The following is a 14223-nucleotide window of genomic DNA, read 5'->3' on the forward strand; positions in this document are numbered from 1 at the left end:
GAGCAATGAATGAATAGGACAATATCAGATCTAAATGATTTAACTACAATAAGTGTGATATTTACCTCTGTGGTGGAAAGCTTAAAATAACTAGGTGCAATCTGGAAGCCTGCTTGATGTAAATAAGAAAGTGTGGGATAACTGAAAAGCAGTGTTATACACTGAAAAGTCTGATCGTCATTTCCAGTTTAAATATGCATTTTTATTACTTTGACAATTTTGAAAGTATATTGTAGGGTTTAAAGTACAATAAATCAGTAAAATGCATGAGTGCATGTGTGTGTGTAAATATATATATATATATATATATATATATATATATATATACACACTTACAACACAAACATATTTTTATTTTAATGCATTTTCCAGATTGTAAAAAGTGTCCTTTGTGTTTTGTTCTTTTTTTTGCCTTGCTAAAAAAAACAAGAAGGAAATATGTTTAAGCTATCAACAGAAACACTTGAAAAACATACTCATTTCCAAGGCTACAGTCTATGAAAATTACTGTCCCACTCGCAGTGCAGGCTTGAGCAGTATCCTCAACAGCTGTGTATTAAATGAAAGATTTGGTGTCCCATTATTTAAGTGAAACATAAGCAATAAGGAAAATAAAGAAATGATGTCTTACTATAACGTTCCATCTGAGTTGTTGATCTTCTTCCAGTCATCACTGATGGGTTCGGCTCGGAACCGAGTCGACCTTATACTAAGCTTACGTGCACCAAAAACTCTCGAGCTAAGCTGCTACCCACAATGCCCTTTGCTCAGTTACCTCAGATCGAGTTTGCATGCAACATATAGAAAAAAGAATAAGTCAGAGGCCATCTCTGCGCAGAAACCCTAATACATCACAAAGACCCAGAAGATCCACCTGGAGCCTTAGGAGGGGGTCGGTGGGAGGGTATGATAACTGGAAGAAGATCAACAACTCAGATGGAATGTTATGGTAGGACATAACTTCTTTATCTGAAGTTGTTAATCTTCTTCCTATTCATCACTGATAGGACAGAGTCCCCAGCTACTTGGAGAACCTGGGTGGCCCTCATGGAAGAACATTCCTGAGAATCATTGAGCCAAAGGCCTCTCTTCCCCTGGAGATCAGATCCAATTTGTAATGCTTGATAAAGGTGTGGGGCTTAGCCCAAATGGCAGCTGCACAAGTGTCATCCATGGAGGCCCTAGAGTGGAAGGCAACAGATGCTGCAATAGCCCTAGTTGAGTGAGCTTTGATTTGGCCAGGCTTCGATCCCTCCGTAAGTGAATATGTGAAGGCAATGCAATCCCTGAGCCATTTATACAAAGTAACTTTCAATACTGCACCTCCCATTCTAGGGCCAGCAAAGGAAATGAAAAGCTGATCTGACTTGCAAAAGGATTTATTTTTGTCCAGATAGAAACATAATTGTCTATGAACATCCAAGGAATGTAGGCAGTATTCTCCCTTGTTAGAGTAATTTGGGGAAAAACAGGGAGATCAATGGACTGGTTAATCGAAAAATCAGAAACCACTTTGGGGAGAAAGGATGGGATGTGGTGGCTATAACTTCGGCCAGAAGAATTTCTGAATTACAAGCAGCACATAAGGGCTCTTGATACATAATGCTTGTAATTCAGAAATTCTTCTGGCCGAAGTTATAGCCACCAGGAATAAGGATTTCCATGACAGGAATTTTAGATCACATGTTGCAGCCGGCTCAAACGGGGACAGAGAAAGAGCCTGCAGAACCCAGGACAGATTCCATGCCTCCACCGGCTGTCTGATGGGAGGCCTGCTGTGAAAAATACCCTTGAGGAAGGTCTTGCAAAGGCGAGAGGAGATAAGTGGCACTCCTTCAGACCTGTTATGGAAGTTGGAAACGGCTGCTAGATGGACTCGAATGGTGGAAGCTGAGGCCCCTTTGTCGAACAGTTCAGCCAGATAATGAAGAATAGTGGCTACGGGGGCTGAGAATGGGTCTAGCTTCTGATTACATGACCAAATAAAGAATCTTTTCCATTTATCCCTGTAAAGTTTCCTGGTGGATGGTTTATGAGAGGCCAAGATAATATCATGGATGGGTGAAGAGGGGGTTTCCTGCCTGGCAACTAATGGAAGTGGAGAAACAAAGCTGCCAGCTTGAGAGTGGACAGATTCGGGGGAATCAGCCCTTGTGGGTGAGATATGAGGTCCTGATGAGTGTCTAGGATCCAAGGAGGTTGTAATAGATGAGGTCAAAGGAAGGGAAACCACACCTGACGGCCAGAATGAGGCAATAAGGATCACTTTGCTTCTCAACTGAATAGCTTTTTGTAGAACAAGGGGAATCAGAGGAATCGGAGGGTAAGCATAAAGGAGACCCCTGGGCCAATCCTGGATTAGAGAGTCTCTTGGTGACTCCCCGAGAGGGGGAAAGAGGGCAAAGTTGCTGCTGCATTTTGTGTTTGAAGGGGAGGAGAAAAGGTCGCAGCATGGCTGGCCCCAACGTCTGAAAATTTCCGCTGCCACACTCGGGTTGAGAGACCACTCATGAGGATGAAGAATGCGTCTGCTCAATCTGTCCGCAATCACGTTGGAGCTCCCCAGGAAATGCGTTGTGATCAGAAAGTGGTTGGAAGATATCGCCCACTGCCAGAATCTCATGGCTTCGCGACATAGGGGGTAAGATTTGGTCCCTTCCTGTTTATGTACCAGACCATGGACATGTCCGACTGGACAGCAATCGATCCGGATGGCAGGAGCAGATGAAAAGCTTGCAACGCCAATAGCACGCTCTTAACTCCAGGACATTGATATGCAAATTGACCTCTACATCGGACCATGTGCCTTGGACTGACTTTCCCTAGAAGTGGCCCCCAACCCCATCAGGGAAGCATCCATGGTCACTGTGGTGCTAGGCTGTGGAACATGGAAGGGACGACACCAAAGATTTTCGTCTGCACTCATCCGCCAGAGATCATCTTGTTTGCAAATGTTGGTGATGAGAATCTGTGAGCTCAGGGGGTAAAGACTGGGTATCCACTGGGCCTGAAGGAGCCACTGTAGTAATCTCATGTGCAGTCTGGCTAAGGAAACTATGGGGATGGCTGCAGCCATAGATCCCAAGGCTTGGAGGATCTGCCTTGCAGACACCTTGCTTTGACAGAGTATTACCTAAACCTGTGCCCTTAGTCTCTGAAGCCTGTGGAGAGGAAGTGAGATCAGGCTTGACTGGGTGTTGAATATTGCCCCTGTGAATTCCAGTTGTTGTGATGGTTGAAGGTTTCATTTCTCCCAATGTATGGTGATGTCTAATAACTCCACTAGAGCCAGTGTGTAGTGGAGGGCCCTGACCAGAAGACGCTTGGTGGGGGTGGAGAGGAGCCAATTGTCTAGGTATGGAAACACCTGGAATCCCTGAAGTCTCAGATGAGCTGTTATCACTGCAAGACATTTCGTGAACACTCTGGGGGCCATCGAGAGACCGAAAGGCAGGGCTCTGAATTGGTAGTGATTGGCTCCCAACCGGAAGCGAAGGAGGCTCCTACAGAGCTTGTCCATCTTGACATGGTAATACGCATCCCGGAGATCTAATGAGCACATCCACACACCCTCCCCCAGAAAGGGGAGGATGGATTGCACTGTGACCATGCGGAACTTTGTCTGAATTACCGATTTGTTTAGTTGGCTGGGCCTCCATTCCCGTTTTCTTTGGCACCAAAAAGAATCTTGATCCGCACTGATCTGGGGGGACCTGTTGGATGGCTCGTTTTTTACATAGCTTTCGTATTTCGGAAGCTGCCTCCTCCCTTTGACTGGGTGGAACATCGGGAAGGGATTTCAGAGGTCTTGGATAAGTTATCAGGGGAATATGGTAGCCCCTGGTAATGATCCTCTGCACCCACTGATCATTCGTAATGGAGAGCCAGGCAGCTTGGTGCAGAGAAAAATGCACCCAGACTGCTTCCAGAGGAAAACAATTGGGCAGTGCCTCAGGAGCGCTGATATGGTCTACCCAAGAAGGAATCTCTGGAGCCCTAGTTCCGGGGACCGCCTCTGCCCCGAAAGGGACGTCTTCCATTACTGGAACTCACTCTGCCTCTGGAGGAGTCCTCACCATGTGTGTCTCGGAAAGAACCTTGAGACTTCTTGTGTCACATCTTTCCGCTCCTCTGATTCCTGGAGAAGGAATGCTGAGGTTTGGAAAAGCGTAGACCAATGGCAGACAAGGTCTTCCCGTCTTGCTCGCACCTGGCTAATGTATCCTTGACCTTACAACTGAACAGAGCAGATGGCTCAATAGGTGCATTTAGAAAGGAAGTCTTGAAGGAGTCCGCGAGATCGTAAATGCGCATCCAGGCGTGGCATCTCATGACTATGCCTGCACCCACAGCTGTAGCTGCTCCTTTGGTTGTGTGTGACAGCAATCTCATGGATGAATTAGATATTGATTCTAGGGTGGCAAGTTGGGAAGCAAATTTATCTCGTGCTCCATCCGACACTTGGCCTGCGAGAGTTCCGGACAGTTTGGAGATAAGATCTCTCTGGAGCCTCGTAAAATGTGCCAGAAAGTTCAGAGACCTAACTGCGAAGGTCGCTGATGCAATGACTCACTTCCCTAACCTGTCCACTGCCCGGGACTCTCTGCTGGTTGGGTGAACAGCAGGACTCCCTTCTGCAAGGTCCTTTTTCGTTGCTGCCGCCGCCGCCACCACCATAGCGTCCACTGGCAAACCTCTAGACCAATGGGGTTGATCCTCTGGAGGGGAGAGTACTTTGTCTGATCTCCTGGGGATGGCTTCAAGGAATCAGGGTTCTTCCAAGCCCATTGCACGATGAGTTTAACCAACTCATCGGAAGGGGGGTGGGGGTCACACAAGAAGTAGAGGGCTGAGAGCAAAAGGCCTGCAGGAACACGGATTCCTCTGAGGAAGGGTTGAAGGAATTCCAGTCACCCCTCTGTTTAAAGATTTCCATGATGTCTCCGAAGGAAATATCATCAGGGGGGTGACCATGGGGACCCTTCCCCATCATCGTAGTCCGTATCTTCCATGAGGGACTCCTCTGGGAAGTCCATGGGTTTCCTCTTACACACCCGTTTCAGAGGGGGTTCTTTGGTGGGAGCATCCGAAGAAGACTCAGAAAGGGAAATGCCCTGGCCAGGGGTTTCCTGGGCCTTGTGCTCTCGGAGGTATGGGGGGGTGGACTTTGACAGCTGTGGCTCAGAAGGAACTGGGGGAATAACCAACGGAGGAGGACTGCTAGCAGCAAGCACCCTCTCCATCCGCCCAAAGAGGAGTGGAAGCCCGGAATCGAAGAAGACAAAATCTGAACCGGGGTCACACCCCACTCCAGATGATCCGGCCCCAGGGACGGAGCCTCAAGCAGACTCGGAGCGGTAGTCACCCTCATATCCGAAGTCGGGACCGGCAAAACTGTCGAAGTCGAGACCAGAACCAGAGGTTTCACCCCCCAAAGCATGAGATTGAGGAAGGGTGGATTCTGATGGAACCGACACCCAAAGGGGTCTCGGGGCCCCAGAGAGAGTCGTCAGCGCCAAGGTAGGGAGCCCTCTAGTAAAAGTTGGATAAATGAGCCTTGGAACCCAAGGGATCCAAGGGAGGAGAGTAAGTAGGGGTTGCTGGAGAAATAGACCCAAAGCCTGGAGTTGAATAGGGTCTAGGCAGATTTAAAATTCCCCTGGCGGTCAGCTGCTGGTCAAAAAGGCGAACAACATCCAATTCGGAAAGGCTCCTGGTGGATCTCAGTGATACCCCTGAGGGGGAATCAGTCTGGTCCAAAAAGGGGCTGCAGGCTTGTCTGGCAAATGGGTCCACAGTAGATGAGTATCGGGTCCATGGTGTGTCACAAAACGGCACCGATTCCAATTCTGAAACCGGTAACAAGCTCGGAGCTGATGTAGTAGTCGGCACCGAGGAGGCAGAACGGTGTTCAGTTGAGGACTTATGGGCCTTGTGCTTGTGACTTTTACCTCTGTCATCGGCCGATGAAGAGGGGTCTGAGCGTGGATGTTTCTTGTCCAAAGGAGGAGGGGATGAGACCTCCGTCGCAGAAATAACCTGCAAAAAAGGCAAAGCAAGTAGGCCCTTTAAAATCAGTTTGTTACAATGTTCATTCAGCATCCGCTGACTGAAACTAGCACAAATATCACAAGGGGGTTTTGCTGACAAATGCAGAACCCCCAAACAGTACACACACTCTTCATGGAGGTCACTATTCGGTAGTTTAACACTGCAAGAACAGCAGCGTTTAAACCCCGTAGTTCCCTTCTTTTCAGACATCCCAGAACACACACTCACACAAAAGGAAAAGAGTGAAGAAAAAGAGGAAATGAAAGGAGAGAAAGGAAATACCAACAATGGTAACAAGATGCCACAAGGATGGAAAGTTAGAAATACCAAGAAAATACCAACAATGGTAAGAGAGAAATACCTGTGGGTACAGCTGAAGCAATATAGACATCAAGAACAGACTACAAAAGGAGAAAAACTTTTATACAACTTGTAAATATATCTGAAAAAGCACTTAGCTGGAGAGCTCGGTGAAACGCTGCTTTTGTATTTCACACATGGGTCTATACTACTTCAGCAAAAGTTTAATTGAGTGAATCACTATTTGTCAAAATCTATTTAGTGAAAGCTCAATTAAGTGAATGATTGTTTCAGTGAAACATTTCCTAGGGAAGGGATGTGGTTGGCCATCATCAGGGATTTGCCCTTTTCTCCACTGTAGTGCAACCTCGGAGTTTGTATATATAAGTCAGGAGGGTGGGGGGCATAGCCCCCCACCTTCCAGGGTTTTAAATGTTGCTGTATTTGTTCTGGTCAGTAGCTGGCCTGTTAATTTTTTTCCCCTCTATAAAATGTTTGGCTAGAATAGTCAGTTGCTTAATTGAGCTTTCGATGATTTGAGTTGCCGACTGGTGATTCACAGAATTAAGCTTTCGACAAAATAATATAGACCCCACACACACACATACAAACACACCTACACACACTTTATATATATATATATATATATACACACACACACACACACACACACACACACACAGATCATGTGCTATTCATTTAAAAAAAAAAAGCAGCCTATATTCTGTCAACATTTCCATTTGAATGACCATCCAGTGATTAAAAGTGCATTCTGCAAGTGTTATATATAACTAATCATTACTACGCCATCTTGCATATAGCATTTTCTTGCCAGAGCATTATATATTTCAGTTATGATTATGTCATGTATGTAAAGGTGGACAAAATAACGTTTATGTACTATTAGACACAGACTTATAACTGCATAAGTTATACACTCTTTTAAAGCTAGGGCATACATTTTAAATGAGTTATTCTGACAATATTTATTCCGTACTTTACATTTTAGAAAAACTGTACTCCACATTGTAATGCTCGGTAGGAATTTTACCAAAAATACTGGTGTTAGAAATGACTATCAGAACTTATGAATAATTACAGCATTCTAGTAATTTCATCCAATTAATGGGTAAAAGACAGATAAGAAATTAAAAAAAAACATGCTCTCAAAACCTTATAAAAATGGTCTGTTTTGGAAGTCCAGTACTGTACAGAAACTTTGCAGTGAGGAGGGTGTGAGGTTCACTCCTTGAAATATATTATGCACCTAGTTCACGAATAAAAATCGAACTTTAAAATATGTACTACAACAGCTGAGTTAAAAATGGAATATCCTTTATTGAAACACACAAACAAGCGATCCTAGCTGCTTATAATGAAAAGCATTAAAGACATTCATTATTTATACATAATGTCAGGTGGACATCAGGAAAGTACTGCAAAAAAACAGCACAGAGAAAGTTCTACAACCTTAACAAAGGTGAGAAAAAAGCATTGTTAGAGCTAGGTAGAGATAAGTCTCGACGGGTTATGAAGGCTGACAAGGGAGGGGAATTGTTTTTACCGATACAAACAGCTATAATCAGAGGACAGAAGAAATGATGACTGAGACTAATTATTATGAATCTAGCTTTAGAAGAGATTAAGGCATCATACAACTGGTGCACAACCTTGACTGCACTTTATGATGATGGTTTGTTAACAGATAACTTGTTTGGCTATCTACAGACACCTTCTCCCGGCTTGCTTACATTCTTTGGAATCCCTAAGCCATATAGAAATAGTGAAAACCCTCCTTACAGGCCTAAAGACTCTAATGATTTTTTAAGGAAAATAAAAAAAGTTACAATTTATGCTGATAGCATTTTAACAATAGATGTTGAATCATTATATACTGTACTTCCACATAATTATTGTACTGAAACAGTGATTGATTCATACAGGAAAGATAACAATGGCACGCCAGCACAACATGAAAACAGGTAAACTTTTAGATATGGTGCTTAGCTACAATTTTTTTTACGTTTAATAGAAATTACTATAAACAAAAGACTGGTTTAGCCATGGGGCGGCTATGGCCCCTAGCTTAGCGAACATAGCCCTAGGCAAGTGGGAGGAGGATTATGTTTTTAACAACTGAGAATACATGCAACATATCACAGTGTATTGGCACTTTATTGATGACATCTTTATTGTGTGGAAAGGAGACAGTACTAAATTAGAAGATTTCATAAACTATCTGAATCAAACCACCGCTTCCTGCATTTCACCTCTTCCCACAGCCTCACCTTGGGAGTCTTTTTAGATATGCAGATTATTAAAGACTTGGACCACGGTAAAATGGACACAGATCTTTACAGAAAACCTAGCATAGTAAACCTCCTGCTACATAACAACAGTCTCCATCCCAGCAGGACAAAATATAACGTCAAGTTCCAGGGCTACAGGTTGGCCAGGGTCACCATGAAAATGGAACCCTTCCTTAAGAACCTAAATGATCTTGAAAATGTTTTTTTGGCGAGGGGATAAAAAGCAATATATTAAGAAGCATACTGGAACCTATAATTGAACTAAAATGTAAAAATTCACCAGCACTTAACAGTCCTTATAGGAGGATTTTAAAGAAATCTATGGACAAGAAATCTAAAGACAGTTGTATATTTACTTTTACTGCTGACTATCACAGCATTATTAATATTATTAGAAAGAACTGGGCTATAATTATTGAAAGCTTGTATCTAATGGACATCCTTGGAGAAGCTCCTTCCTTTGTATACAGGAAAGACAGAAACATCAAGAGTTGGGTTGAAGGTAGGCCCAAGACCATTGGATATATGCACCAATAAGTGTGGAGACAGCTGTATTTATTGTCAGCACATACAGGAAGGAGACATGTTTTTCTGTCCTTATTTACAGAAACTGATTAAAACCAATACAGGAGGTGACTGTAACTCAAAGCAGGTGGTTTACAAGGCAGGCTGCAATGACTGTGAAGCATTTTATGTGGGAAAAATGCTTAAAAGAAGGATTTCTGGCCATCTTTCCGAAATTAGAGCGAAGTGCAAGAATAATGCATTGGCTCGGCACCTGCAACTTCAAAAAAGACACACTGGCGTTAAATTTCAAATTATTAATCGTGTAGACCTATTGGAAGTGGAAAGAGACATCCCTAATCTTTGAGAAAAATGTGAACTACCGTGGCAGATCAAACTGAACTCTTTTAAAATAACGGGGCTTAATTATTATTGCTCCATAAAAAGCATACTAAAACTGAGAAAACTGCCTCACTGTTTAAAAGACTATTAAAAGTCTGACATGGGACTGATTAGTGCTGACATTACAGTTTAATATTACATATGCTAATAGTGTTATAAACAAATATCAAACATTGTAAATATTTTACAATGAACATAATTGACATTGGTGCTATTTTCTGATACTTTTACTCATTTAAACTAAGTGCTTTCTTAGTTAGATCCCATACTTCAACAGATGCTTTATTTTTAACATTTTTTTCACTGTATTTCTACCTTAGCAATTACAGCTATGGATTTCAGCCTACTTAGGGGTTCCACTTGTAAATTTATGCACATGTTCATTAATATTATATGTTGTTTTGGTACTTTCGTATTATCGCAACCAGATTTTTGCTTTGATACCACTTGCTTCCCGGTGCATGAATGTAACTATAAATATATACAGAACTACAATGACAATGTTAACTTTATTAAAAATCATTGTTTAGATAGGAAAGACAGTATAACATGCAAGAAATGAGTGCTTGTTTCAAGCTATGCCGTTTCCCCAACATCATGTCACTGGAAATAGGTTCATAGGTTCATACTAGACTATCTGCCCGAGGGCATTTATAAGCCTAGCCCATAGTTTTGTGGCTTACGCCACCCCTTTTGTATGGGGAACTATACCCATTATTTTGCTGTGCCTCTCCTTGAGTAACACACGTTCCATATCTCAAGCCACAAGCTGGTAAACGTTGTTAAAGTGAAAATTTGATATTTTGCAGGCAATTTCTCCCCATACTACCAAACACTGTAACCCAGTGACTGAGCCATCCACAAGTGTGCTTCCTAAATCATCCAGAATACATCCACAAATATGCTGCCCACAGCATCCGGAAGACATCCACAAGTATGTTATCCCAAACCTCCAGAAAACAGTGCAAGAGTAACTACTCTCCAAAAAATAAATCCGCTGATGTCAAATGCTATACAAAACATCCAGAAAACATTGCAAGACTAACCAGTATCCCAAAAAAAATTAAATCCGGTGCTGTCAAATACTACATACATATATTTATCATACTACAACCTAACACCACATGTCATATTCAGTTTAGTGCCATCATCCAAGATGTTTACCTCTTTTTAATTGTTTAATCTGTTATTCTGTTTTACTTATATTATTTTGCATAGTTTTTTTTTTAAATAAAAGCTTATTTACCCAAAAAATGTGCTGCTCCCCATGTGTTATTCTCATACAAATGTAATCAGTGTTGTAATACTCCTACTCGCAGTACGCCAGCAGTACAAAGAAACACTTCCCAGGCGTCCTTGATTCATTTTCAGTACGACGGTAATGCAGCCAATGTTGAAGTACGCAAAGCAAGATTCACATTTCCACGTACATTTAGGTTATGAATTTGGGACAAACAAGGCTGTTCCCAACAGAAAACATCACATTCAACCTTATTTTATTCCCACAATCTGTTTTTTGAGCCAACAAGCATATTACCGCAACTGCAAAAATCTGGTTGTGATAATATGCAAGTACCGTTGTTTTACACACAAACCTGATGAAGTATTTAGTTGGTTTGAAAGCGATCTTTAAGTGTTTCAGTTTATAAGTTACTAATATTTATTTTTGTTAGTTAATTAGTTTGTTGGTGAGATGGCTTCTTAATAAAGTTAATGAGCTATACTTACTTTAATTTGTCTCCAGCTTTTTAGTTTCAGGTGAAAGGTAGTACAGTCTCAGTTTACACTATGATGTTAAGGGGGACTTGGTTGAAGGAATGAGTTTAATGCTTTTATTGCTCTTAACAGAAACACCCTCTGTAACTACTCCCTTGCTTCAAATAACCTGATTATATATAAATAATGAATGTCTTTGCTTTTCATTATACTCAACTAGGATCGCTTGTTTGGGTGTTTCAATACAGAATATTCCATTTTTAACTCAACTGTGGACTACCTACTATTTTATTATTTTGTAGTATGTATTTAAAGTTCAATTTTTATTAGTGAACTAGTTACATAACATTTCAGGGAGTGAACCTCACACCCGCCACACTGTGAAGTTTTTGCTTGATTTGTTTTTGACCCAGTACAGGTTGCATACTGGGTTTTCTGAGACTCTGAGGGATACCACGGATTTTTCTTTTAGAAGTCCAGTACTGTCTATTTCAGGGTCAGATGGAATCTATGGCTGTATGGCATTTGACACACCCTTTTAAAAGGAGAAATCAACTTGTGTGTGTCTTCATTAATATCCATTTTGTGAATTTGTTTCTTTCAACAGGTATTACTGGGGAGAATACTGATCCAGACAAAGAAAAATCTATTACACCTTTAGTACCATTTCATATGTGCAGCGAAGTACAATGCATTTGAACATAATCACACTATGAAACAAACATTTGTGGAAGTAAAGAAATTAAAACTTGTATGTAACAAGACCTAAATCATTGATTTGTTACATAAAAAATTAAGGAATAAGTTGGGGGTGGTTACATTTCACTAAATTTATAGACAAATTACCCTTTGTAAAAGAAAAATAACTTACTGTATTTGTAACATTACCATTTTTTTAAACTTCAGCTGGATAGTTATCCTGAAATAAAATGAGTGCTACATAATACCATGCATCAAATAATGCATACAACTCTACTTATGCAATGGGGGGGGGGGGGGCAAAGACTTATACAGGAAATCAATTTCCCACTAATGCACCAACACCATGAACTTCTGCCACAGGCAAATACTATATGCATACCTTGTTTAGCCTCAGCTGTGGCTGTGCAGTTGTAGCAGAAGCATGCAAAATGAAGAGAGACAAAATTAACACCACATAGCAGTTTACAGAAAACTGTTATCACAACTGCATAGCACAACAGAAATGCTTCTAGTAAGTTTATTGGCATGAATCAAAAATTTGTCAAACATACACAATGCATCTTTCATCTTTTCAGTTATGGCAGCCTAGAACAAAATAAATCTGCACAAAAAACATGGTTAGACATGTCTCAAAAGTTTCACAGCAGACCTCTTGAAATCAAAGCTTCATATTCTGGATAAATACGCAAAGTTGTTCTTTTCATGATTTAACTACAGTTAATCTGCTATTACTTAAAAATCTAAGACCTGCATAAGGATGGATTTCAGTATGTGAGTAAGAAAACAGAAACAGTAATCCCTTAATAACCTTTCATCACTGCATCAAAGGAATGTTTATTTATGAAAGTACTTTCTGAATGACCAGAATACTTCTACATAACAAAAAGTATACTTGCATAAGAACTTACCATAATAGTACATGTTTGAATTGGCCACTGTTGAAGTAATACTGACATATGGGTAATATCCTGCCAAGGATACTGTATGTATGGCCACTGTACCAAAGTCTGGGTACCGTCCTCAAGCGTCATATGTCTGCCTCATGATCCTGGCAGGACAGAGCATGCTGGTTGGTACCTTAGGGATGTACTACAGCAAAGTTCCTCAACTTTCTTGCCACAGACAGATAAGAAGTGAGGCGAAAAAGGCTAAGGGAGAATACTCAAGTGAGTAGAGGGACAGGTCCACTTTGACCAGAAAAAGGGGTGAGGAACAGTTCAAATATTGCAACAGTGATCATTTCAGACATTTACTGTTATGCCAAGTTCTTACACAACTATACTATGTCCTTCATATGATCACGGTTACAGTATTGCTGACAACTGGAAAGATTCACACACCTTTTAGACCATCTGCGAGGAGGACTGAGGCATAGAACTGGTGTGCAGCATTCTTTGAAGAGTGAACCTGGCAAAATCAGTTCTGGTCCTGGTTATAACTTTTATTCTACAATGTTTTGTGAAGGTGTGAATGGAAGACCAAGTGTCTGCTTATAAAAATTGTTACTGAATCTAGATCCTTGAAACTAAAATGCACTGCAAGAGGCAACAACCCTAGTAAAATGAGCTTTGATGAAGCCTGGAAGAAGAATGCCATGAAAGGAACAGAAAGAACCAAGAAAATCTTTCTAAACAAGTCTGTTTAGAAACAAGGCAACACAACGTTTTATCCTAATAAGGGATAAAGAGCCAATTAGATTTTCTGATAGCCTTAGTTTTGTCTATACATAATCTAAGCTAGGGGTGTCCAGCCTGCGGGCCACATGTGGTCCTGGACAGCTAGTAATGTGTCCCCCAAAGGAATGCAAACTGTACTTAACATTGTTAAATGATTTGACCCAATTGTGCGGCAATTCAGTACAGTACTTTATCTGCAGGGGAAGGGGGTAGAATCTGGCAGGCACTAGGACCCAGGACTGTGAAGTCAGCAGCCTGTCACATATGTGATGTGGTTGAGATTAGTCCTCTTACTCTTCCATTCTCTTCCCGCACACTAGTTGCGAGGGAAAGAGTGAGACCAAGAGAGTGGAGAGACAGCAATCAGATTAGTCACTTCTCACAGGCTTACTTAATCTTTTGTACCTGCATTACTGTATGCTAGTATAACAGGTTTAACATTAGCATGGAGTTTCTGAAAATCAAGCACTGAAGTAAAATCAGGGACCTTCCATCAAATCAGAACAGTTGAAAGCAATGTTAATTATAGTAGCACAAATAAGTTTTTGCTTTTTAACCAAGAG

General features: G+C 41.4%; 1 protein-coding gene across 7 annotated transcripts in view; it reads right to left on the bottom strand.

Moving 5' to 3' along the window:
- PPP3CB (protein phosphatase 3 catalytic subunit beta) overlaps nucleotides 1-14223 on the bottom strand; it is a 1778441-nt gene that overhangs the window by 64528 nt on the left and 1699690 nt on the right. For 4 of the 7 annotated variants that reach the window (XM_044056085.1, XM_044056084.1, XM_044056082.1 and 1 more), the window contains one exon: nucleotides 12364-12384. The exons of the other annotated variants lie outside the window; for them this stretch is intronic. In XM_044056085.1, coding sequence (XP_043912020.1) covers nucleotides 12364-12384 — 21 coding nt within the window. The remainder of the gene's footprint in view (nucleotides 1-12363; nucleotides 12385-14223) is intronic. 7 annotated transcript variants of the gene reach the window in all.

This window comes from Protopterus annectens, chromosome 14.part0, assembly GCF_019279795.1.
Source record: "Protopterus annectens isolate FY-2018-M chromosome 14.part0, PAN1.0, whole genome shotgun sequence".
Classification (NCBI taxonomy): Eukaryota; Metazoa; Chordata; order Ceratodontiformes; family Protopteridae; genus Protopterus; species Protopterus annectens.